Source organism: Tiliqua scincoides, chromosome 6, assembly GCF_035046505.1.
Source record: "Tiliqua scincoides isolate rTilSci1 chromosome 6, rTilSci1.hap2, whole genome shotgun sequence".
Taxonomy (NCBI): domain Eukaryota; kingdom Metazoa; phylum Chordata; class Lepidosauria; order Squamata; family Scincidae; genus Tiliqua; species Tiliqua scincoides.
This window is the reverse complement of record NC_089826.1, coordinates 12,352,058-12,378,911: the sequence shown is the minus strand read 5'-3', so window position 1 is coordinate 12,378,911 and position 26,854 is coordinate 12,352,058. Positions and strand designations below refer to the sequence as shown.

At 43.3% G+C, this 26,854-nt stretch overlaps 1 protein-coding gene across 1 annotated transcript in view; it reads right to left on the bottom strand.

Annotated features, from left to right (window-relative positions):
• Positions 1–26,854, bottom strand: part of PTPN13 (protein tyrosine phosphatase non-receptor type 13) — a 159,943-nt gene that overhangs the window by 26,374 nt on the left and 106,715 nt on the right. The window contains exons 18-30 of the mRNA XM_066632158.1: positions 25,706–26,129; positions 22,578–22,675; positions 17,761–17,853; positions 16,240–16,347; positions 14,789–14,920; positions 13,513–13,970; positions 11,116–11,247; positions 6,962–7,055; positions 6,330–6,415; positions 4,889–5,051; positions 3,552–3,766; positions 3,369–3,467; positions 2,581–2,945 (exon numbers count right to left, since the gene is read on the bottom strand). Of these exons, the coding sequence (XP_066488255.1) occupies positions 2,581–2,945; positions 3,369–3,467; positions 3,552–3,766; positions 4,889–5,051; positions 6,330–6,415; positions 6,962–7,055; positions 11,116–11,247; positions 13,513–13,970; positions 14,789–14,920; positions 16,240–16,347; positions 17,761–17,853; positions 22,578–22,675; positions 25,706–26,129 (2,467 nt within the window). The remainder of the gene's footprint in view (positions 1–2,580; positions 2,946–3,368; positions 3,468–3,551; positions 3,767–4,888; positions 5,052–6,329; positions 6,416–6,961; positions 7,056–11,115; positions 11,248–13,512; positions 13,971–14,788; positions 14,921–16,239; positions 16,348–17,760; positions 17,854–22,577; positions 22,676–25,705; positions 26,130–26,854) is intronic.

Sequence of the window (26,854 nt, the reverse complement as noted above, 5' to 3'; positions counted from 1 at the left end):
AACCAGAGATACAAGCATTTGGAAGCTTCAGGGTAATTTGTGAAATGGGGTGCATTACTGATGATGGGAATGGTGGTGGCTGTCCTGGCAGCTGAGTGATTTCAGAGCCCACAAGCCACCACCATTCCCATCATCAGTAATGCACCCCATTTCACAAATTACCCTGAAGCTTCCAAATGCTTCTCTGCCACATACACTGACTTTACTTTCAGTTAATTTCACACACAAACCTATAGATAACCAAAGTCATGGAAATGGAAGGCACATAAGGCACATCTAGTCCACCCCCATCTGTAGCTTCTCAGACATATGCTCAGTGCTTACTTTCAGCCCATTTCACACACAACCCTGGAGAGCACCAAAATCATGGAATAACGGTCATCTAGTCCAACCCTGTCTCTAGCTTCTCAGACGTATGTTCCGTGCAGAAGAGATGACCAAGGCACCTGGAGAGATGTCTCATATCTGTTTGACTACTTTTAATGGTCAGAGAAGTGTGGGGCGGGGCCATGGAGCATCCCCCTCACAGCTGGGAAGATAAGGATGCCCTACTGTTCTTCTCCCAGCTGCTAAAAGGAGCTAAGCAGTGGGGCGCTAAGCATATTGGGAGCTAAGCTAAGCATATTGGGAGCGCTTGCTGGTCCTGGCCTCTCCACACTCCCTCTCGCCTGGCTGAGCGTGTGGCAGCTGAGTGTGGGCGCTGAAGCCCCCACCCGTGGTCCCCACTGCAGGGCGCTTCTCCACTCTCCCTCTCGCCTGCCTAAGGTTAAAGGGAGCCAAACAGAGGGGCCCTGCATGCCCCCAAGAATGAGGGAGCACTCACCTGAAAATCTCCAAGCATGCTCTCCTGGACAGCAGCACACTCACAGAGGAAAATCGGCGCACTGCCTGTCCTGCGCATGTGCAAGCCGCTCTTTGTGTCTGTTTACTCTGTGCCTGGAAGCCTAAAATAGCTCCCCAAGGGTCTGTTTGCCCTGTCTCAACATGGCGCCACCTGGGTCACTTTGCCCTTTTTCAAAATGGCGCCACCGACTTCATTTTGCCCTTTTTCAAGATGGCAGCCGCCATCTTATCACGACCCACCAGAAATTCAATCGCGACCCACAGTTTGAGAACTTCTGCTCTAGAGCAAGCAGCGCCAGTGCATGGAGGTGCACTGGCACATGAAGGCTGCATCCAGCTTTCGTGGTGGGTTGTGGGGTGAGCCTTGCGCTCGCTGAGAGCATAAATGCTGGTTGATGCAAGGCTCTGGGGTGGGCGGGGAAGAGGCGGGAGGGAGGTGTTCTGGGGCAGGGGGAGGATGAGCGGTGGGCAGCTATTGGGCGGGCAAGCAGGGACCGGGAGACAGGGCTGGGATCTGGCTGTAATACCAGATCCCAGCTCCTGTTCAAGCTGCTGTGCTCTCCTGGGACTCGCGCCACCTCAGAGGTGATGCAAGTCCGAGGAGGGCCATAGGGGCTGCAGTGGCTTAGCTGGGGTAAGGGAAGAGTTTTCCCTGACTTTCAGTTGAGCCACTGTGGAGCCCTATCTCATGCTGAATACAGCGCAAGCTTCCTGGCTTGTCTGTTCCAGCGCAAGATAGGATTGTGCCCTAAATGAACAAAAACATACAAATGAGGACATAAAAACCAGGGTAGAGGGGACTGAGTTAAATCAGGAAAGGATTCATCTGCCTACTTTGATACCAAGTGACAATACTGTGTGGTGTCACAATAATGCATTCTGCTACTGCACCTTTTTCTTAGAAGGGTTGACTCATGATGATAATGATGGCAGGACAATGTAGCAGGTTGTGATACATGCAAGAATCAGCAAGGGATGGCCTAGGATCTCTTGGTCCTTGGTGGTATCCTATCTTGACCCCATCATCGCCCTTCTAATCCCAACTACCCTCTTCTTATTATGCACCTCGGCTGCTCCTACGATTGAGCCAAGAGACAGGCAAAAGGTAGGAAGTAGTAGAATGAAAAAAAAAGAAACATACCACTGGCAGTGCCTTTGTGGTAATTCAACCCCACAGGGAAGAGGCTTGGAAACTCTTTGCCTGTTTTTAAATGAATAGCAAAGGCATCTATAAGGGAAAGACTGTCCAAATCTCCGTTGAGGTTTATTCTGAGGTGGAGAAGGTTCAAGAGAAACATTTGCCCTGTGCCAAACTTGTGCAGGAATGAGCCAGCTGGCCAACAAAAGTGACTTTTTGTCCTTTGTTCAATATAAAACATGGCCCCCCTGCTAATTTCCTCTTAGAAATTACTTGCTAATCAAAGCTTTAACATCCTTATTGGTTATTTGTTGATAGGTGATAGGATTAGGCCAGTGGTTCCCAAATATACTGCTGCAGCAAGCACCCTTCCTCCACAGAACCCTGTTGTGGCAGTGCAAGTTCTCATAAGAATGGGATGAGATTTTACATGATCTTAGCCAGTGAGCCAGGAAGAAGAGGCCATGAGTGTGTCATGGCACACAGTTTGGGAACTATTGGATTAGGCTCTAACTTGGGCACAATCTCTTGGTTCTAAGAGGTGTTAAAAGCGAACGTGATGCATACACACAACAGAGGTTTTGGCTCAAGAGACATACCTGCCTTCCAATTGGGGTTTCCCGGGTGACTCCTGAGGGGAATAACAGGCAGTACGAAGAGCCTCCTCCTGGCTGCAGAGTGTCTCATAAGGGCTGTGTGCACAAGCTGTTGACTTGTTTGATGCTTGGCACAGAGCAGAGCTCCACCTTGTGCTTGTTATTTGGGCCACCTTTGTGACCAGCTCCTCCCCTCCACTCCCACTGCTATCACTGTAGCTGTCTCTCCTTGAGGGGGCCTTGATCTGCTTCTTGTTCTTGTCCATGGCTTCGTTTTCATCTGAGCTGTCATCTTGCTCACCATTTGATGACTGAGGGTTTCCTTTGCTGATGTCAGGGAAAATTTGTGGTGGGGAATGGATAGGGGTCTGTAAAAAAAAAAAAGTAAAATAAGGTTTGGCAGGAAGAGAACCAATCATATGGGCTGCAAATTGCAGGGAGTGAGTGATTTAACCAGGTTTGCAACATTTCAGCTACAATTCTATGCAACCTTACCTGGAAGTAAACTCCACTGAACTCAGATGGGCTTACTTCTGAGTAGAGATGTGCAGGATTGCACTGTCAATCAATTAATACAACCAATTCATTAAAAACACAAAGACAGATAAAACAATTCTTTTGGCAAGTTAGTAAACTAAAATGTCACCTAAGTCTTCCTGAATAGCACTATTTCACAAGACACCTGCAAAATTAATTCACCACTGCTGTTTAATTTACAGATTGACCTGGAAATATTTTTACTGAATGGCGGAATAGAAATTCTTTGGATAAAGCAAAGAAATAACCCTCACCAATAAAGAAGGATCAATTTCTGGCAGTATCCCTGGAAGTGGCCTGCAGAGGAGGAGGGTGACTTCAGGGGATGTTCCTCTGAGTGCTGAGATGACTTCCTACAAAAGCACAAGAGAATTAAAAATAAATCACAGACCTTTTCCTGTGTATGTTCAACCAGTGAAGTCTGCTACTGTGCTAACCTGTTGCGATAGTCCTTTCAGAGAAGCTCCATTTACTTTCAGGATGACATCCCCAACCTCAATCTGTCCACTCTCTGCAGCAGGTTGCCCAGGGAACAGCTTTTTAACCCTGACTATGCTTGAGCCTGGCTGCTCTGGAGAAACACTGTCTTCACGGCAGAAACTGAAGCCCAGGCCGGAACTGTTTTTCACCAGCTTGACTGCGAATGTGTTTTCTACAAAAGAAAGAGAGGGAAATATGAAGATGTTTGGGACTTGCTTGATCTCACTCAACCACTCACTTGCACCAAGAGAGGCTCTGCTCCATGTCCAACCACTGCCAGAAGCGTGGTTGCTGGAAGGTGGGACAAGGCATTCTTGGCTACAGGACTGGACTGTGGAACTCCCTCCTTCAGAAGGCTAGTGAATCCCTCCTTATTGACCTTTTAAGTAGAGGAGTTTGTTTCCACTAAGTAAGATAGGTTTACAGCTCAGGTGTTACTGAAGACAATGGGCTTACTTCTGAGTAAAATAACACCATTTTGAAAGACCTCTACCTTTAGGACTTTAGTGGAGTCCACTTTATTTGGACAGGCTCAATGGTCACAGTGAGTTGTCTCCCTAGATTTGTAGTTTTGTTGAGACTGGTGCTGTTGTGGATTTTTGCTTCTTTTTGTTCTGCTGCTCTAGAGCAGGGGTCTCCAAACTTTTTGACCAGAGGGCCGCATCAAATATCTGGCGTGATGTGGAGGACCGGAAAAAAAATTTAAATATAAAATTTAAATTAATAAATTAGAGATGGAACTTAGATGAGTGAATAAATGAATGAATGGGCTCCTTCATTCAACCTCTCTGGCCCTCAAAACACCCTCCAGACACAATCAGAGTACAGTTCTGGTTATGCTCATTTGAGTAGGCCAGAGGCTTTCGGGGGACAAGAGGTTGGCCGTGGGCCGGAAAGAGGCTTGCTGTGGGCCGCATCTGGCCTCCGGGCCGGGGTTTGGAGACCCCTGCTCTAGAGAACAGAGATTTGTATCTAGAGATGCAAATTGTATAATTTACAAATATTTACAAATAAATATTTTTGTGATTAAACAAAGACAGAATGAAAGTCTTAAGGATAAAGGAGGGTGATGGACATGACAGAAACTAGCAACACATCATCTGAAGAACTACAGAGGAGAAAAACAAGGGGCAACGGGGAATTTCTATGCAAGAAAATGGACTGTAATTTTTTTTTGTTCATATAGAGCTGAGTTCCTGCCCAAATGCCTGCCATTCTAGATACAAGCATGTGGGGTATTTCTTGCAATTCTTTGAGTTTTGAGCCCACTTGGCAAAATGCAACAGAACCTCACCAGCAGTGACAAAGCTGTAGTCTCTGGCAACTGTCATTTTCTTTGGAGGTATATCTGGGGCTGCACATTGAACAGGCTGGTGTGGAGGGGTACACTGTGGTGTAACTGGAGCATGGATTTTGGCTGCTGGAGGCTGCCCCTTTTCCAACACCAGGTGAACCACCTGCGGAAAGAAGAACAAATTAGCTAGCACTAAACGCAGAGACAACTCACCACCTAGTCCTGGAAGAGCTGACCAACTCTACAGGCTGACTCATTAAAAAAAATATTGGTATGTGCAGGGGGTTTGAACTAGGAATATGGCAGCAGGATCCTGCTGCCTCATTCTCGTTTCCACCAGGGCAATTCTCAAGAAGAGGACATTATTGGCCCGATCCTTATTGCTCTGCAGCACTACCTGGATAATGACAGGAAGATCTGCTGCAGTACATCAGCTCAGCCAGATCTGGGGAGCCCATGGGCTCCTGCTGGCCTTATAACTGCTGCCTCATGCTTGGTGCTCCATGCAAGCATCGTCTTAGCCAGACGAGATTCCTGCACCTCGTCTGGACCTCTGCCTTTCGGAATCCGTCTGCCTACTTGATTTTGGAACTGAGCTACTTGCCTCTGGCACCTTTGCCTGCTATAATTAGAAACTGACTTGCACCTGTTTGCCCCTGGTTCCTCCAGTTGACAATCACAGACCTGAAACCTGGTTGCTTGAGGGTTTGATCACATGGAACCCTGATAGCAACCTGCTAAAGAGGGAATGCGTATGTTTTCAGTTTAGCTGTTTTAGAATCCGAAACAAGGGAACAATCTCCCTTCTACCACCAGCAGCCAAAACAAGCAGGCAGTGAGGGACTGAAATGGCTTACACGATTGGCTTATCCCTTCTCACACACTTCTAGAGAGGAGGAACCTCTAACATGCTTATCTGTCCCCATTTCTGCCAACAGTATGAGCACCTGCCTTCTGAAAAGCCACAGTGCCTGGCTTATGCCTGAAAATGGAGAACAGATGCCACTGCCTGCTAATAAACAAGTGTTGCTACCACTGTAGATAATGAGTTGGAGTTGAAACATAAGGCCTGCAGATCAGATGCACCCCTGGAAGCAATTTATCTGGCCCTCGTTATAATTGGGCTCTCTCATATCTTGAAGTTATAAAGATTTGCACATTTTCTCTTCTGTCATTGGCAGCTAGCTAATGAATTTTTACATGAGAACAAAGTGCTTATTTCTGGCCATCATCTGCTTAATGACATCGTTTCCAATTTAATGATGTCACTTTTAGCCCTCAGCAGGCGGCGTGAATGCTATTCGGTCCACTCTATGAAACGGCTTTGACACCCCTGGGTTGGAGGATGGTGGCATCTATAGCTCCACTTCCTCTCTGGGACTTTTTGCAACATAAAGACATGGAGTCAAAGAACAAAAAAGGAGCAGCTGCAACCTCCTACCTGGCCAGTATTTCTCAGAATTTCCACAGCTTGTTTATGGGTAGCTCCTTCCAAAGTAACCCCATTGACAGAGAGTACACGGTCACCTAGGAAACCACAATGGAAGATTACAAAAAGAAAGGGACATTTGTATTAAATGGAACAGTTGTAAGAGGATGGGTGCAATCTACTGAAAACGTCTCTTCTTCAAGCTCCACTACATGGTCATTCATTTGAGGAGGGCTTCAGTGAGAGCATCAAAAGACCCGAACTGGGTCAGACCAAGGGTCTATCTTGTCTAGCATCCTGGTTCCAATAATGGACAGCAAGATCTCCTGAAAGGCTCACAAGCAGGACCTGATGGTGATGGGTTGCTTGCCCCCAGCATTTGCTGTCAGGGCTATAATGTCTCTGAATACTGAGGTCAGTGTAGTGATGAAAGCTAGTTGGCAATGACAAGACCAGCCTTCCACAATTTATCTCCCTAATTATAAACAATTAAAAATGCGCCCAATTATGATGCTCTTTTGCAAAGCTTACATTTTCTTAGCATCTTTATATTTTCAAAATACTGCTTATGTCACCTTTCAAGAATCCGCAATGTGCAAAATTTCACAAACTCATAATTTAAAAAGAAGAAGAATCATACATGCCTTTTTGAATTCTACCATCAGCTTCAGCTGGTCCCTTGGGAATAACAGCTTTCACATAAAGGCCTCCATGCCTCACATTGGTATTCACACCACCCTATAGACCAAGAGTTTAAAACAAAATCAGACATCTAGAACCCAAGTGACTAAGGAAGCCAGAAATTATCTTCAAGAAGGCCCATCAGCAGTACAAGGAATAGTCAAAAATGAACCCTGAAACATTAGAGAAGCAATTCATTTTTAAACTTCATGCAAATCCTTCACAGAGAGGTGAGCGTTAAGATTTGAACATGGAGGCAAACCTGTCCAGTTATAGTTGTAAGAACAACACTATGATAAGTATTTATGCATGTTAAGAAAGCAGGAGACTCAGTCTGTTTTTGGACTTCATGGACCTTCATGCAGCCACACAGAAACAGGCAAATACAGAGAGGGAATCTATGATGCACTCCTCCTTACTGAGTTATGGAAAGCTTATGGAAAGAAACAAAACACACAATGAGCTGGATAGTATTTTCTTTTAAAATCTGGAAACTGAATAAGGGGTTGCAATTTTTTTCCTCTGGAATGGTGCTTGTGCAAAGAATCATAACTTTACATATAGTCTAATAGGTTCTGAGCTGTCTGTGACAGAACAGGAGAGAGCTCTTGGGGTGCTTGTGGACAGCTCGATGAAAGTGTCGACCCAATGTGTGGTGGCAGTGAAGAAGGCCAATTCTATGCTTGGGATCATTAGAAAAGGTATTGAGAATAAGACAGCTAATATTATAATGCCGTTGTACAAATCGATGATAAGGCCACACCTGGAGTATTGCATCCGGTTCTGGTCGTCATATCTCAAAAAGGACATAGTAGAAATGGAAAAGGTGCAAAAGAGAGCAAACAAAATGATTACTGGGCTGGGGCACCTTCCTTATGAGGAAAGGGTATGGTGTTTGGGCCTCTTCAGCCTAGAAAAGAGACGTCTGAGGGGGGGACATGAGTGAAACATACAAAATTATGCAGGGACTAGATAGAGCCGATAGAGAGACACTCTTTTCCCTTTCACACAACACCAGAACCAGGGGACATTCCCTAAAGTTGAGTGTTGGGAAAATTAGGACAGACAAAAGCAAATATTTATTTACCCAGCATGTAATCAGTCTGTGGAACTCCTTGCCACAGGAAGTAGTGATGGCATCTTGCCTAGATGCCTTTAAGAGGGGATTGGACAAATTTCTAAATTTGGAAAAGTTCATCACGGGTTACAAGTCGTGGTAGGTATGTGCAAGGTAGAGGAAGGCTGCCTCTGACTGCCAGATGCAGGGGAGGGCACCAGGACGCAGGTTGTGTCTGTTGTCTAGTGAGTTCCCTGAAGCATTTGGTGGGCCACTGTGAGATACAAGAAGCTGGACTAGATGGGCCTTTGGCCTGATTCAGCGGGGCTCATCTTATGTTCTTATGTTTGTGCCATTAACTACTGCATGACAAGTACACTGCTTCTCCATGATGGGAAAGGTTCAAAAATTGCATTTCTTCTTACACATTCTTCTCCTGAATTTCTTTAAGACACAGCAACACTGCCAGGAAAAACATGGCCACTTTAAGGAGTTTAGACAGAAGTTTTTGTTGCAGACAGAAGTTAAGAAGGGCTTTAGAACGTGTCTATATATCCCTATGCAAAACCTAATACCCCTTCAGGGGAGAGAGGACTCTTTTTTTAATGAATCGAGGAGACTAAGGTTCAAGTGTGATGCACAACTATTTTCCTACATGCCAAAAGCAGCGATGGGGTAGTGAATATTTGGGTGAGGGCTATGGGGTAGCAGGTATTTGGGTGAGGGCTATGGTGTTGGGACAGCAGGGTCTAGTCCTCTCCCCCCCCCCATGCACCACAGCCTTAATCCAAAGCACCCCCTGAAGCTGCCATTAGTCACAGAGGGAAAAATCCTACTGGCACAATATAAGTGTTTATATTTTCCCATTGTGACTAACAGAAGTTTTAAGAAGTAGCTTTAAGGAAGGGGCTGACGATCATGGCTATGGCATGGAAGTAAAAAGTTAAGCCTCGCCTTGCTAAAAGCAGTGGGGGGGGGGTGCGCAGTTAGGCATTCTCTTGCCATGATCCAAATTATGCCCCTCCAAGATGCTTGCTTTTAGCAAAAGAAAAATTACGTCAGGAGACTGATTCATGGATCAATCACGTCACACACACTTTGGCCCTACAGAGTTCACAGTCAGGGTCAGGTTCGCAGTCAGAATATCACAGGGTTAGAAAAAGACTTAAATTCCACATGACACAGTTGGCTTTCTCTGGCGAGCTGTATATATTTCTTCTATTTATCAGCATTTATACTACTCTTGCTGTACAGAAACCTTTTCCAAAATTTTGAGATGCAATCTTGCAGTTCAATCTTTGGATTGCAAACCAAAGATTGTGGTTTAAAGCATTTCCCAACACCCCCACAAATAGCAATAAATGTAAGAACACCACATCATATATCCATTTTGGGAGTTTGTCTTTAAAGTGGCATTGTCAAGTAGGTACAGTCCAAAAGCATGAGGGTACGTAAGATAGCTTGTTTTCCTATAACCAGAAACACACAAACTATGAAAATAAGATTTCCGGTTTGTAATCCAAAAAACCCACATGTAACTTTAAATGTGCAAGGAAAATGGAGTCAATGTAGTCACAACTTCTTCCACCCCTTTCCTCCTCAGTCCTTTTATCTCTGCTTTTCCCCAGGGTGTGGTGGGGTGGAACAAAATTTCTGCTGGATAAAATAGGCAAGGGAAATAAAGAGACAAATTCTCCTCTCCAACTTTCTTGGCTCTTTTAAGGAAATGCATGGAACCTCTGGTTGTCCTGTAACCCTGAAATGAATGACTTATAAACAGAAATATTTGATGGTGTTCTATTTCACAACCAGCAGAGGGAGCCCAAACGATGAAAGACAAAGTCATGTCAATTCCTTCAATGATGCTCTGGAGTTCCCAATGAGAGGCAGCAAAATTGAAGACAAGATGGTTGCTAACCTTGATTTCAATGATTATTTCAATGATGTTACTGTAGGAACAATAAATGTCCCAATTGCAATCAGGCCATGTTATAAATCCATGCTGAGAAAGCGCATTTCTCTCTTTGAACATTTTCAGCATAACAACCTATTATGAAACTGGGCTTGTAATCCTGTATATACGAGGATTATATATTTGTGTGAGAAATCTCGTAGTATTTGTGTGAGAATTAAGGCCGCTCTACAAGTTACGAATGGTGTGGTATGTCATCATATCTGCTTATCTTGCCACCCATTTAAAATAACAATTGACTACTCAAATCAGATTTAATAGATCAATCAATCAAAACTGCATACGACTTAAACGTTAGTTTGAATAGAAAAAAACCCACTTCCTTTACTGTTAGATGATTAATATATATGCTGCCATTTGTGCCTGAGAAGAGATATATTTTCCTGTATATATAGGTATGTGGGGTGGATACCTTTTTTAAAAACAGTGCTTGCCACTTGGCTGTTGGTACATGAACTCATGTTTAAAATTAACTCCTAAAAAACTATTACCCAATTAATCAGGGACACCTTTTGAGCCAATAAAAATATTTTTACGAATATACTAACCAAGGTTTTCATGGCTGGATGAGTTTAAAACATAATTTATTACGTTGCTTGAGTCTTTAAGCCACGGATTAAAACATATTATAGGATCTAGTCCCAATGTTTCACTTTCAACTGTGGAAAGCATCTTCAGGGGTTCAACCACTGGAACTGAAACACTGAATGATCTATAACATGTTTTAATCCATGGCTTAAAGACTCAAGCAACATATTAAATTACGTTTCAAAAATATTTTTAACTGATAAAATTTTTGATTGGCAATTAATAGGTTTAAAATTCGTTTGAGTCATGTATTGTGAGAAACACTAATGTTTCTCACCAGAATCGTAACGCAATGAGTTGCTCCTCATCACACATTCACCCAAATGTAACTGCAGAGGATTACAGCCTTGAGGGTTGTTTGTAGAGGTTAAAGATGAATAGTACCCAAATACTTGACGGTGCCACTTTAAGGTCCACTGCTACCCTGTAAACAAGATATTTTAACAGGTTGTTGGAGTGGAGAACAAGAGAAAATAGCTAAAAACCTTGTCAAACAGTACCGTGACACTTATTCCCAAGCCGTTCTCATTTTTTGCCAGTTCGACCTCAAAGATATCTCCAGGTTTAAGAGGTGGTATAGAAAGCTTTTTAGAATTCATTGAGTTGGCCAAATTCATGAATGAAGAAGGCTCCTTTAAAACAACAAAGAAACAAGATGACAAAATAATCTCTGTTAGAAAATTTAACTTGTGTTTTTCTATATATTTGTGGGGTGGCCAAAAGAACAAAACAAAAGCAGGAGGTTTTACAAATGGGGGAGGGGGTTGCGAACATATTAATACACTATGGGATAAATGTATTTATTCCAGGGTTATTACCATCTAACAGAATGCTGCAACAGGTTTGAACAAGGATGACATTCGTGATGTTATGGGTCAATGCATATGTACCAAGCGATATCTAAAATGAAGGAATCAATATAGCAATAATAGTATGTGCTACAAACTTTGTTGGAACTGTACAGGTGGTCAACAAAAGCATCATATGACTTAGTGAGTGATCAGTGAACCTGAAGGAGCCTCACACGACCAATCAGAAAATATCATGTGTTGTTTTTGGGTTTGGTTAAGAACCAGTAAAACCCTACTGGATCAGACCAAAGTCTTATCCACACTTGCTTCTCACAATGGCCAATCAGATGTTACTGGAAAGCTCACAAGCAGAACAGGAGGGCCATAGTTGCTCTCACGATTGTTCTTCATAAGTTGATAGTAGTACAACCAACCCTTAACCCAGGAGGTAGCATATAGCCAATAATCCTGTCAAAGCCTCAGCTGTTGACCAAGGGATACAGAAAGAAGGAAATCTTGTGCAATAACCTTCTATGCCCGGGGAGGACTTTCCATTTCAGACTGCCTTCAAGTCAGTCTCGGAGGAAAATGACCATCATAATTGGTCTTCGTTCTGAAGTCCTTTGATATTTGGCTACTTAAGGAGGTGAAGCTTGTAAGCAAGAAGGAGTCCGAGGCAAGGTTTACTCACAGCATTGCTGCTTGTAGCCACCATACAATGCCTGCCACCTGTCAGAACAAATTTTAAGGTTCCCTCATCCACTGAGCATTCAGACCTCGCTTCTAAAGAAAGTCACAATTTGGTCCAACGCGGACAATTTTGAAGTCCTATTAATTTCAATGAGAGAATTAACTGGGTGCTTAAATCTCTCCCATTGGGACAAGCAGGATCGGAGAGCGCTTAACTTTGGTCAGTTGTGCTCGGATGGAGAACACTTACGCAGAGGTTCCCTTCTGTCTTGATCATTTCTGTGAGGAGTAGAAAACAACACCCGCCCCCCTCTATACTCTGTACAAAGGCTGGTGCATAATATTGCCTCTCTCATGACAGCCTCATTTTTTCCTCCCTTTTGTTTGTCAGCTTCTCATTTGTGGTGAATAAGCTCCTGTACTCCTTTGGTACAAGTGGAAACTGCCATTCTGTGAATTAAAAAGTGTCCCAGAGGAGACTGAAACAGGGCCAAGTGCAGAAAAAGGGGAAAAAACCGTTCTGTAAACGGCTTCTGTTTTTGTGTGTCAAATTCCTCATAATATCCCCTGAGAGTGCTGTAACTTCCAAGAACGGTCTCTGACTCTCCAAAATGTTTAGCGTGCTGCTATGTAGCGCATAAGCAATTCTGCCATTAAAATGATTCACAGGCACACAGAGAAAGCTCTTAATAAGCTCAGACATTTCAAATGTCATGTTTTCACGCAGGTGGGGAAAAAAATTCAAATTGACAAGTCATAAGCGAGTTTAAACGACTTCCTCGTGGCAAAATGAGGCTCTGGGCCTGTTCTTTACTTGGTCACATACAGTGATACGTAGGCAAGAAATTCCACCTTGGAGAAGTCTGTAGCCAAAAACAGTAGAACAAAATTCAGGGACAATTAAGCAAGAGAACAGCTGCTCTCAGACCCTTCCATCTGCCATCCTCTCCTGTCTGTTTAACCCATTTCTGCCCAGCCCACAGGTACACGAATTTGATCCCTGTGGTGTATATGAAATGTTGGGCAAAAATGGCTTAAGCCAGCGGTGCTCAAAGTTGCAACCATTGCATGCGCAGAATGCGGTCCCCATCCAAACCACATTTGAGCATTCTGCTCAGGCACCACAAGAAGTCCTCCTCGTTCAGAGGTTACAGGGACGCTCTGGGCAGTCGTGCTGTATGCCTGATATCCCAGAAGGCCACGTGACTAGATGTCCGGGCAGACATGACTGCCCAGAGTGGCCCTATCCCCTGATCAAGGGGGGTTTCACACAGTGCCTAAGAGGAACCAAAAGGTCTGCTCACGAGGTGAAAAGAACTGTGCGAATGCCGGATCCTGCCCCTGGGCTGCGGCTTGCGTGACAACCAGTAACAACTGATATATTTTGAAAAAATAAGTTACAGAAATGAACCCTGCCTTTTTAGCTGCTGTTTGCTCCTGGCTGCCGGAGTAAGTGGCTTCATCCATGTCAGAATCTCCTCGGTCAGAATACTCTGCAGTTTCCACCACTCCTGGCCTTTTTGCCTTTGCTGGGTTTGTCTCCAAAGAGGCTCTGTTCTTCTCGCTGCATTTGGACAGGACAAGCTGGGCATCGTCGCAATGCGGCAACTCCTGCTGCACCCGGTCATTTATATGGTTTCCAAAGACGCCATTTGTCTGACTCTGGGATAGGCTGGCACTCTCTGTCCTGGAATCTTGAGAACTTAAACTTCCATCCCGTTTACCCGAGCAAAAGCCTGATGTGGTTCCAGAAGGGGGCTTCTGGCAGCCTAGTGATCTGTTGTGTTCTTCAGAAGAAGACTCTGCCTCATTGTCCTGTGCCAGTGAGGGTGTTTTTAAATATCCCTTAGTACCAGTGAGGATATTTGATGACCCTGACGACAAATGGAAATTATCCAAACATCAAGCATTACTTCATTGCCTTCAAACATACTATCTGTCCACACTTTTGATCTTTCAGTGCCTGAAACAATTGCTGTGATTGACACAGTTTCTGAGAGAATTAGCAGGCCTAAAAATATACATACAACAGACTCACTACCCAAACTAGGTTAACAAGATTGGAGGACCAACATCTGATCTAAAGAGCTACAGCTGCTCCCTCCATCTCAGCAGTCAGGGCCTTTTTCCTAACACTCTCCCTTCCCTTTGCCCATCAATCTGATCCTGAATTTGCTTGAGTTAATTTTTATCAGTTGATCAACAATATTAGCTGGACATAACTAGAAAGCTTTAGCATCACATAACCCCTCGATGAGGAGCCAAACAGTCAGCTCGTTCCTGCTAAAACTGGCTCTCTCACATGCCGTGGACATGAAAATTACTTTCTATTAAAAAAAAAGTAAATGGAATTCAGGTACTAATGATAGATGATTGTACAAAAGTAGTAAATCTTTACCCACATTTTACTATTACAGTCATGCCTCAGCATCCATGGGCATTCTGTTCCCAGAACCCCTGTGGATGCCAAAACCCGCAGATAATAAAATCCATAGGTCAGGGCACCTGAAACCCTCTGATTGGAGCTGTGCTCTGGTTGTGTTTGGAAGGCTGAGGTCAGGCCTAGTCAGGGTTTAACACAGGACTTGTGTTGAGTCAGATCTGCAGATGAAAAATCCGCAGATGAGCAGGCACCACCTATAGTTTAATAGTAGAATTTGTTACAGACTACATAATCGATCTACAAGAATACCTTTGGGAAGCTTCTCTTTGGGCTGTGAAATGACAAGGGTCACATCTTCAGGAGCACGCTCAATAATTTCTAACGCGGTGTGATGGCTGACTCCTTCCAAGCTCACGCTGTTCACAGATATCAGACGGTCTCCTGTGCAGACAGATTAATTCAGTAACATGCCACCCAGCACTAATATCTTCAGGTGTTACAGAAGGTCGGTGGCACAATTATTGCTGCTGATGTGTGGAAACCCTTCTGGCACCAGTGTCACTGATATGAAGGTCTACCCCCTTCCTCCTTCTATAAGCCTTTCTCCTCTCCCAAAAGAGTTGCTGGTGTAATCTCATTGAGAACCAGTCGCAAGCTGCAACTTGCCAAGCTGTTTTCTAGTATGCTTAGGTCTACTCCCAAATATAACTTATGTAAAATAGCTGCATATATATTAAGCCTGGATAGAAACTGACCAAATAATTAGCTAATAAAATTCAAAGAATATCATATCCTGGAACCAGATCAATTTTTAAAAAACACCAAGGACTACAATCCATAGCACAGTTGTTTGGACACGAAATATACACAGCATCCTTTATGTGCTCATGGCACCCATTATCCATAGAGGCCTCCCATTCACAAGGACTGTCTAACGTATTTGGTATGCATGATCCATTTCCACCTTCCCCACTGGGAGTGGGAGAGCACAGTATCACATTTGGGAGCATTTCTTTGCTTTAACATATGTAAGTACACTGAAATGCAATACAGAAATCCCCTATTCAGAATTTTCCACATGTTTTAGAACTGCAGAATAGTTGCACAATGTTACTAATTTGACTGAGGAATCAATCCTGGGTAAAGGGGTGCTTAACCCCTTTCTCCTATACAATTTCCTGACCTAAATCACTCCCTTTAAAGCTGCTATGAGCTCAACAGGGTAAAAGGGAAAGGATAGATAGAAACCGTGCAGGGAAAAGGTTAAACACTCCTTTCTTCTAGCACTGCTTCCTTGATCAAATTAGCAGCCCCAAGTGACAGAATTGCAGTAAAAACAGACGCAGGACATTCTGAACATGAATCTCCTGTGTCTCATTTAGTTTAGCTTTGATAAAAGCACTGCAGCTCTATTTTTCTGGATGAGTTATTGAGCTGTTAAAGAAATACAAAGGAATAGTCATCACCTGCAATTGGTATCCAACACAGATTCCTTACATTAAAAATGTAATTGCCTGATAAGACTATTATAGATTTCATTTTCTAAAACAAGGGGCAAATGTGTATTCACTCCTAAAGTTATTGCCAAGACAATAACATTTAATGTTTCAACATTAATTGTTCAGTGCCTTCTGTTCATTACACACTGATAAGAAATGGACACAGAGCATTTAATATCCAGAGACACTGGACACTGGACAGAGACAAAAATGCTGAAACAATTTCCAGTGGCCAATTCCAGTTCCTATTCCTTTCTTTACCTGGTTTCAATGACCCCTGCAAATCAGCTGGTCCTCCAGGAGTTACTGAATGAATAAATATTCCCAGATCAAGTTTTCCAGCTTTCTCTCCACCAGTGATCTGAAAGCCTAGTAAGAACAGTGATTTAGTAACTCTAAACAGACACAACACCACTTCATGAAATGACTGATTCCCAGAGATCTATTGCTCATAGTCTGCAAGTAGATTTCTTTGACAAAGCCAGCAAAAGTCCCCAAATAAGATGGAGCAACATAGAAACTTAGAACCAAATGGACTTCAATAGCTGTGCAGTTGCCATTCTTGACTGCTTTAATTAAAAGGTGCATGGTCAAGCTGTGAGTCTCTAGAGCGCTAAATGCCTACTACCACAGGGCACAGTGACGGCTGCTACATAAGATGGCTTTTAAAAATGGATTAGACAGATTCATTGAAGATATTGGCCATGATAGCTAAACAGAACTTTCATAGGTAGCATAGCGCTGAGTATTTGATGCTGGGAGTAAGCAGAAGATGCCAATTTCCATCATGTCCTGCTTATGAATTCCAGAAGAAACCAGGTGATCACTGTTGAAACAGAACATGGGACAAGAGGGATCACGTTACCTTAATCATAGGAACCTTACCTATGGCAGAGGTTCCCAAACTGGGCATCGTAACAAATTACTGGAGGCATTGTGGAACTGCACTGGCTGAGCTGCGTGGCAGCATGAGTGCAATGTCATGGAGAGATGCATGGTGGTCTGTGGGGGTGGGCTGGGCTGCCTACGGAGCCACGGAAGGGCCTACACAATTAAAAAACCTTTTTTTTCCTACCTGGAAGTAAGTGTTGCTGACACCATCATGTCAGAACCTCAAGTTTCACTGGCACTTACTTCCAGATTTGGAGCTCGATGGGGGTATCCCCAGTCCTGTACATTTGGGAAGCACTGATGTAAGAGGAAAGAATATAGGCTCATTTTGAAAGAGCACAACGGAGAGCTTGTTAGGCAGGTCACAGGACCGTGGAGCAGACTTAATAACAGACTCCCTAAGGATACATCAATTTCAGTTGGGTGAGTCAGGTGTAGTGGCAAATCATGACTTAGACATAGTTGAAGATTCCAAACCGTGATTTGTGTACCAGATGTTCAGGAAAAGCATGTTTTGCCCTGTTTTCCCTGAGCATCCCTACCAAACAGCAGCCTCTAAGGGTGGCGACATAGATGGTTGGATTCAGCTACTCCACCAAACATCCTTTGCATAACCATTGTTTGCAGGCCAAACTATGTAAATCATGGTGTGGTGGCCATTCACAAATGATGGTTGACTGGATAGCGTTGGTTTAGACAACACCTAAACTTGACTTGTTGTGACAGGACTCAAGTATCTCAAGCGTAGGAGACCTCTCAAACCTCAATGTTTTCTGCAGGACCAAAAGCACTTTTCAAGTAGGTGGCCTCCCCATGACCCGTCTTACCAAGTGTTCCATTTTTGTTTTGTTTCTGAATTTACACGTGACTCTCATAATGACATCAGCTTACCTAAGCCATACTTTTCATCTTTTTTCAAGTTTACCAAGTTGATCTCCCTCTCTGGCACTGACATCACTGAGTTCTGTTTTGTTTGTAGAACATCTGCTGAAAAAAAAGTGATAGTTAAGATACAGCGGGATTCCCCCCCCCCAAAAAAAAACAACATGATACAACATGACTGAAAAAGACTTTAAAGTAAAATTTCATTTGAGCTCACTGTATAATTAAAAGCAACTCACCCTGCAACTTAAAGGACATTAATGATAGGCTTAACCACAACTGGGACACTTTAATAATAAAAAAGTACAGTGATTGAACACTCTTCTACATGAAATAAATTCTTTAGGATGTCAAAGAGAATTTAAAGCATTCTTAATTAACATAGAAGATTAAGGAATTAAATAATAGCCAGCGACTACACTGGTATGATTAATTTTAGCAATTGTTCAGTAGCTTCAGCAAATTGTATGTGTGCAACTTAGGGCACAATTCGAGCCCACTTTCCAGCCCTGACATAAGAGCAATGTAGCTCTGAGGTAAGGGAATAAACATTCTCTGAGGAGGCCTCCACAAGTGCCACCCAATTGCAGGATGCAGTACAAGGTCCCACTGGCACTGCTATGTCAGTGCTGGAAATTTGGTTAGGATTTGGGCCTTAATTGTTTCCAGTGCTTGTGTATGTATAATGTCCTTTAGTGCTGAATCATGAACTTTTGAAAATAAGAATTTTATTGACTTAAATCCAACAAAGTACTGCACTGAGAGATTTTTGAATGTGTGGGGCTTGAAATCATTCTAGTTCAGTGCCTCAAGAGTCAGATATGGGACTCCTTTCCCTTTGATCTGAGAACAGAACTCATTTTAGAAGCCAGAAGGGCTTGAACACATTTCTCCTTCAGTTGGCCTTTTAATGGTTCATATATTATTATAGCTGGTTTTAAATGGAGCAGTTTTAGGTTTTTACAGCCAATGCCAATTTTTGTATTTTATAACTCCTTTCACTGTTTTATATTTTGGTGTTATTTTCTAACATATGCTATGCTTTTGCTTGCTCTTCTAAATCTTTTAATTCTCTGATGGCCCAATCTTATTCCCCAACTTATGGCACCAGAACAGAGTTCCTCGGTCATAAGAGACCATATGGCAACACCCTCAGTACGCTGCCAGTGGCCATTTTAGAGCATTGCTGCAATTGATGGCAGCAGCCCGATGCTAAAGATGGCAACCAGTTCCGGGGCAGATAAAGTGGTATAGGGGTGAATCACAGGCATGGAGGGGGTGGAACTGGGTATTCTGGGGGAAGGTCCAGGAGCAAGGAGGGGTTGGATCCAGCAGCAATGATGCATGCAAGATCTTATCCCCTCTTTGGGAAAACCCCCCACCCCTTTCTCTGGACATACGCTACCAAAATAGGCGATGTATGTCCAAGGAGACCCATAGGTGGCTTCAGGGCTCATGCAGAGGTAAGTAGAAACATTTTTTTTTTACTTATATCCCATTTGCCTTTGGCTGCTCTCCCCCTCTACCCACCATAAGATGCAGTGTTTGCCTTTTTGTTGCGACTACATCTGCGTTGGTGGCAGGGGACAGGATTGGGCTCTTACATAAGAACATAAGAACAGCCCCACTGGATCAGGCCATAGGCCCACCTAGTCCAGCTTCCTGTATCTCACAGCGGCCCACCAAATGCCCCAGGGAGCACCCCAGATAACAAGAGACCTCATCCTGGTGCCCTCCCTTGCATCTGGCATTCTGACATTGCCCATTTCTAAAATCGGGAGGTTGCACATACATATCATGGCTTGTAACCCATAATGGATTTTTCCTCCAGAAACTTGTCCAATCCCCTTTTAAAGGCATCCAGGCCAGATGCCGTCACCACATCCTGCGGCAAGGAGTTCCACAGACCAACCACACGCTGAGTAAAGAAATATTTTCTTTGTCTGTCCTAACCCTCCCAACACTCAAATTTAGTGGATGTCCCCTGGTTCTGGTGTTATGTGAGAGTGTAAAGAGCATCTCTCTATCCACTCTGTCCATCCCCTGCATCATTTTGTATGTCTCAATCATGTCCCCCCTCAGGCGCCTCTTTTCTAGGCTGAAGAGGCCCAAACGCCGTAGCCTTTCCTCATAAGGAAGGTGCCCCAGCCCAGTAATCATCTTAGTCACTCTCTTTTGCACCTTTTCCATTTCCACTATGTATTTTTGAGATGTGGCAACCAGAACTGGACACAATACTCCATACCATACCATAGATTTGTACAACGGCATTATAATATTAGCCGTTTTGTTCTCAATACCTTTCCTAATGATCCCAAGCATAGAATTGGCCTTCTTCACTGCCGCTGCACATTGGGTCGACACTTTCATCAACCTCCACCACCACCCCAAGATCTCTCTCCTGATCTGTCACAGACAGCTCAGAACCCATTAACCTATATGTGAAGTTAAACTTCTGAAGACCTGATTTTGGACTGTATGTGCCACTGATTTTTATTTGGTTAGTTACTGAATGCTGGTTTTTGTTTTAATGATTATTTGTATTTACCGTATTTTTCGCTCCATAAGACGCACTTTTTCCCCCCAAAAAAGTGGGGGGGGGGGAAGTGTGTGCGTCTTATGGAGCGAATACTGCAAAGTTGCAGGCGTTCTCAGGGCAGCAGAGCCTCCTTGGCAGGTGCTTCTGCCCCTGACCAGGGTCCTGCCTGCGCTCAATGGTAATGCAAAAGCAAATGCAATGGTAATGCAAAAGCAAATTGTAATGCAAATGCCGGCACTCAATGGTAATGCAAATGTTCAGTGCTTAGTGACAATGCACTTGCAGAAAAATACTACAGTACCTCATTCTACCAGTGCAAGGATGATAAAGCAGAAAAGGCTAGCATATAAAATTCCTTTTAAACTAGAGGTAGTAAAATATGCTAAGGAGCATGGAAACAGAGCAGCAGAGAGACATATTTTATTACACTATTTGGTTCAGAATATTTTTTTTCCTGTTTTCCTCCTCTAAAAACTAGGTGCGTCTTATGGTCAGGTGCGTCTTATAGAGCAAAAAATACGGTATATATTTTGTTATATATTGTACCTATTGTAAGCTGCCTCGAGTGCCCTTTACTGGGGAGAAAGGCATGGTATAAATTGTCCAAATAAGTATTATTTACATGAAACATCTTGTATTTCCTCAAACAACACGGTTCCTATTATTTGGGACACATCACTGCACAGACTGTGAGGTGGAACAACTACCCTGTTTGTGGATTTTTTTAAAATTAAAAAAAGACAACTGGGGGAAGGAACAAAATTATTCATGGTATGGAGCAGGGAGACAGAAGTGTTTGTCTGTTTCTCACAATACTAGAATTCAGGGTCACCCACTGAAATTGATTGCTGGTAGATTCAGGACAGGCAAAAGAAAGTACTTTGTGACAAAACTGATCATCGATTTATGGAATACACTGCCAGAAGGCATGGTGATTGCCACTAACCTAGACGGCTTTAAAAGGAGATTAGACCAATTCTGGAGGATGGAAACAGCTGCTCACCATGGTGGCTCTATGGAATATTTATGCTCAGAGGCAGGGCACCACAGAACAAAAATTGCTGGGGGGAGAGAGGGCAACAACATGCTTGCTTGTGGGCTTCCCAAAGGCATGCTGTCGTCTTCTGTGGAAAGCAGACTGCTGTACTAAATGTACCTTTGGGTTGATCCAGCAGGCCTCATCTGACATTAACTGGGATAAATTCTCAGATGTTCCCATAGGCGGACTAGCAATCAGAGGACTAATGTGCTAGACCTCTTACTTTTCATGGCCCCTCAAATAAGAACTTAAAGCATTACTTGGGTTCATATTGCCTGGAATTCTCCTTTTTTATTTGGGATTTCTATCTGCTCTAGAACGGCATGCTCCAAACTATGGCCCATGGGACGGATATGGTGCACTGAAAAGCACTTTCCATAATGGGCAGCGTTTAGTGTTCCTGCATGGCAGCCTCATATCTTTGCCACCAATCTCCCCAGAACCTTGTGCTGGGCAGCCGCTTCCACTGCCAGTCTCTGCATCCAGATTTCCAGGCAGACACAGCTACTCAGAGCAAGGTTTTGGGGAGATCGGAGGCAAAGATATGAGGCTGCCGTGCGGAATGGTAAGTGCTGCACGGGACAGGGAAGAGCTTCTTGGTTTGCAGCAGTCCCACAGTTTGGAGACTGCTGCTCTAGAACATTAGAAAATATCTCCTCAGTTTCTCCCCCATGTACCCCCATGTACCCCATGTCCCCCCTTAAGGAGCTTAACTGATATTTCATTTAGCAAAGCTCCCAATGATGGCATTTAATGATCTTGTCTAAAATTACTATACTCTCATATATCTGTTACAACAATAATGTTTTAGCTGTTATTATTATTGTTCCCATAATATAGACAGGAATGTGGAACCCACCCAGGGAGCTCATGGCTACAGCAGAATTCAAATTACTGGCTACTTATTGACCTCCAGCTTAACTACTATGCTGCAAGAACCCATTGCAGTATCTACCTGGGAATAGGTAGAACTTAGACAGAAAGGCAGAACCTTTTATACAGAGGAACACTGCAGCTTAAGTACTTTGATTTTAGAAAAATCTACATCAAAATCTACACCAAAGCTACACTACAATCTACTACAGCGAAAATGTCACAAAAGTATGTGCGGTGCAAGCCAATTACCAATAATTTCTTACTAAATATCTACTTACTGTTTAGAAGTGCAAATTATGCCAACACATTTAACAATAAAACTTTATGACTTTTTTCCCCCTTTTATAAAAAATTGAATCAAACAATGCTGACCTACAACATAGGCTTGGCCAGTATCTTCAGTGGATGAAGAATCAGATTCATTTTTCCTTCTTTCCAGGCTGGCATTTAAACCTGCATGAGAGTGTGAACTGAAGTGGTTGGAAAAATAGTGAAAGAATAGTGGAGAGGAAAAGAGGAAATAGGAGGGGGCAAAGGAAAATGTAATAAAACGATATAAATAAAAATATGACAAAACAAAAACTGGTGTAAAGATGCACACTTCTTGATATTAAGAGTACATCAGTGGAAAAACTGTGAACACATGAAGAGGTTTGTGCAACATGGGCAGAAACAGAACGCATGGGAGTAAAGGCGAAATGGCCAGTCACAAAGAGATTTTGTGTGATGGAATGAAAATGAACACAGCAAAATTATATCACTACAGCACTTTGTTATCCACAGATAGGGGGTGCGGACAACTGAGTTGCAAAGAGCACATATATACATAACAACGATAACACACTGCAGAACTTGTCGATCTTGCTCTCCAGGGAAAAAAAGGCTCAAAATGGCTAGCTGGGGAACAATGTCTAACAATTCATCAAAGATCAATAGAAGGAAAGGAATTGGAATTTTATGATTGTATGCTAGCTAACAGCCCAATCCTATAACTGCCTACTCAGAAGTAAGTCCAATTAGAGTCAATGGGGCTTACTCCCAGGTAAGTGGGGCTAGGATTGGGCTGTCATTCAACAAGTTGGGCAGGCTAGGAACAATGGTAATCTGGTTCTCTTTCATCTCTGTTACACTAAAGTCTTTCTCCCAAGCAAGTGTGTCTTTCCTAAATACAAATGTGTATATTTCCAATGCATTACAATTAGTGTAATTCTTCTACTGTTTTCCTTGCTCACTAATCTGCAGACTACTTTTTCTTATTATGCAATAATTCCTTATTATGCACTGCATCCAAACAAAGTACATCATGATTAAGTACAACTGAAAAGAGAAAAGTTAGTAATAATTAACTTAAGCCCAATTAATTTTAATGAGACACAAGCCTCGTTGAACACAATTGTACTTGCTTCTGAAAAGACATGCATAGGATTGCACTGCTAGTCATGACTACTTTTTTTGGATGCAATCCATAATTTTGTAATTTTGTCTTTAGCTATAACTTTCATGTATTCTTTTAAAGAAAATGAACAGTTTAAGTTCATATCAAAAAGCAAGCCAACAAAAGGAACTCTCTCTTTGGTTATCAATACCAGCCATTTAATCCAGTGCAATGCTCTTGGGTATCTACAATATTAGAATGTACTCTGATTGGCAGAAATATGCAAGGACTTGAATTCAAGCAGGGAACCCCTGTTTTGACCTCTTTGGCAATAATAACAGCTTGTCCTAAAACATTATTCACACATGATGAAACTGAGTTTGTTATTAAGCCATTTCTGCCCATAGTTGTATATACACAACAGGGACCAAATGTTCACACCTGTGGGCCACGCAAACATAGGTTAAGTACAGAAATAGATGCAGGGTCAATTCAAATCCTACACATGGTAGTGGTTCCATGTGCTGGGTGCACAAATCCCATACATCTGACCACGCTTTTGGGCCTAGATGTGCCCAGTTTCTCCACATCAGCACCACATGTCTCTGGCAACAGGGGCCTGGATGAACAGTTGCTTAGAGCCCACTGCTAATCCCCTATTACAATGTTTCTCAAATTGTGGGTCGGGACCCACTACGTGGGTCGTGAGCCAATTTCAGGTGGGTTATGTAGCACGTAGCTCAGCTGCCATTGAAAATACAGAGCTGAAAATACAGGTTAAAGAGATGCTTGGCAGGTGGCCTCCCAGAAGGAGAGCGGCTTTGCTTTGCCCTGAATAGGTGAGAAGATGGCATGATGGAAAGTGGGGAGGGTTGTGCGGCTGGAGAAGAATCTAAGGCTGCATTTTGCTTTGACTTTTGAGCTGGAATGTTTGAATTCCAAGCTTTGCAAATTAACAACACAAATGTGTTGTGTAATGGAAACTTTGGCTGACTGCAACTTAGGTTGGAAACCTAAATTGATGATGTCACTTCCAGGTTACTGACATCACTTCTGGTGGGCCCCAACAGATTTTAAAAAGTGGGTCTTGGTGCTAAAATGTTTATGAACCACTGCCCTACTGTATCCACAGCCTTCATATGGTGGCGACAGAGTAAGTTTCTTGGCTGGTTTGCTCTGTTATTGCCTCCTCTCTCCCATCCTATCCACCAAAGTAAGCTGCAACAAGTATCTGAAGGGACACTAAGGGTCTCCTGAAGTTTAAAGCTGGCCTACTTGGCAACCACTGGTGTCTTGGAGGCACTGTCTGCATATCAACCTATATATACCGTGTTTCCCCGATAATAAGACACTGTCTTATTATTTTTTTTGGACAGAAAAACACCAGAAGGCTTATTTTCAGGGGAGGGCTTATTTTAATGAACATTGACAGCAATTTTAATAAACAGGTAAATGTGAACAAATCATGCCCCCTGAGTTCTTCTTTTATCCTCCATCATGCCCCCTGAGTTCTTCTTTTATCCTCCATCATGCCCCCTGAGTGCTTATTTTATCCTCCATCATGCCTCCTGAGTTCTTCTTTTATCCTCCATCATGCCCCTTTTATCCTCCATCATGCCTCCTGAGTTCTTCTTTTATCCTCCATCATGCCCCCTCACTCCTGCTTACATACCGGGTTTTTATGTTGTCCTGCCTCAGCTCTCCTCCGCGGCACTGCTCTCAATGGCGCCAGCAAGCAAATCACTGGGGAAGAACAGGATGACGCGCTCACTGCTGCAGCTCTGATTGGATGCAGCTCGGAGCGCGGCATGCGTTTCACCCGGGGGGGGGACAGGGACGGTGCATACAGAGGGTACCGTAATGTAGCGTGTAGCGCAGGGGATCACCTTCACTACAGTAGCAATCTCAATAGGGCTTATTTTCGGGGGAGGGCTTATTTTAGAGGAATCTTACACAGTAAGGGGAGAGCTTATTTTCGGGATAGCTCTTATTATCGGGGAAACACGGTAGCGAGAGACCTTAAAAAAAGACACTTGCTGCATGAAGCACTCAAAACGGAGTGGTTTTGAGTGGCTGAGGACTGCAATATCAAAATCAGTCCATAGGTCACATGAGAGACTCTTACTTGTTTAATTTTGCTCCTCCAGCAACTGAATCAGTATCAGATTTGGGCACCTGTTGGAAGATTTTTCCCATGAATTCCTCCATCCTTTGTGAAGAAGTGTCTACAGGAGCAATAATGTTTTTCCGAAGTGGATTAACAGACACCTGGCTCTGGGTAAGGTCATGAAAGGATTTGCTCATAACTCTGGGCCTTTCTTCCCATGATGACTTCTCATTCTTGTCTCTGGAAGAACCTTGTGCTGGTTGGAAGAGGGACAATTCAGAGTAGGAGAGCCTCTTCAGGATTTCAGCTTGCACAGACAATGGCCGGACTGCAAGCCTGTTCAATGTACTGCTGGCGAGGCTGCCCGTGCTGATGGCACGTCCTACGTTGAATCCTTTAACAGAATCTGTGTGGAGGTTGAGGCTCCTAAATGATGCTCTCTCTGTAGGGAGATAGAATTGGTTTACGCAAGTTAGAAAGAAAATCAAAGGACTTAATTAAAGACTGGGAGATGTAGACAAAAGGTGGAAGCTATGGTGCAGAGTTACACAGGGATGATGACAGTCAAACCTGGGGAGTATTCAAGAATCACTATCCAACACAGATTCCAAAGATTGCATTCACCTGCTGCAGCAAACACAATGACGGTCTTGTGGCACGCCAAAGAGTCACAGGGTTATTTTGGTGTCAGGTATCAGACCAGAGCAGTCAGGACCCACCAGGTGGGTTGCAAGCCAATTTCAGGTGGGTCCCCATTCATTTCAATATTTTATTTTTAATACATTAGACTTGATGCTACAATGGAATGTGACTGCATTTGGGGAGATCTGTACTTTTAACAGGCTAATATGTATATGCTGTTAATGTGATAGTTAATGGGGCTTACTCCTGGGTAAGTGTAGGTAGGATTGCATCCTAGGCTTGTTAAAAATTTTCCTGCTTGATGATGTCACTTCGGGTCATGACATCACTTCCGGTGCGTCCTGACAAGATTCTCATTCTAAAAAGTGGGTCTCAGTGCTAAATGTGTGAGAACCACTGGATTAGAGCAGGGATGTCCAAAGTTTTTGGTAGGAGGGCCACATAATCTCTCTGACACTGTGTCGGAGGCTGGGGGGGAAAAGAATTAATTTACATTTACAATTTGAATAAATTTGAATAAATATA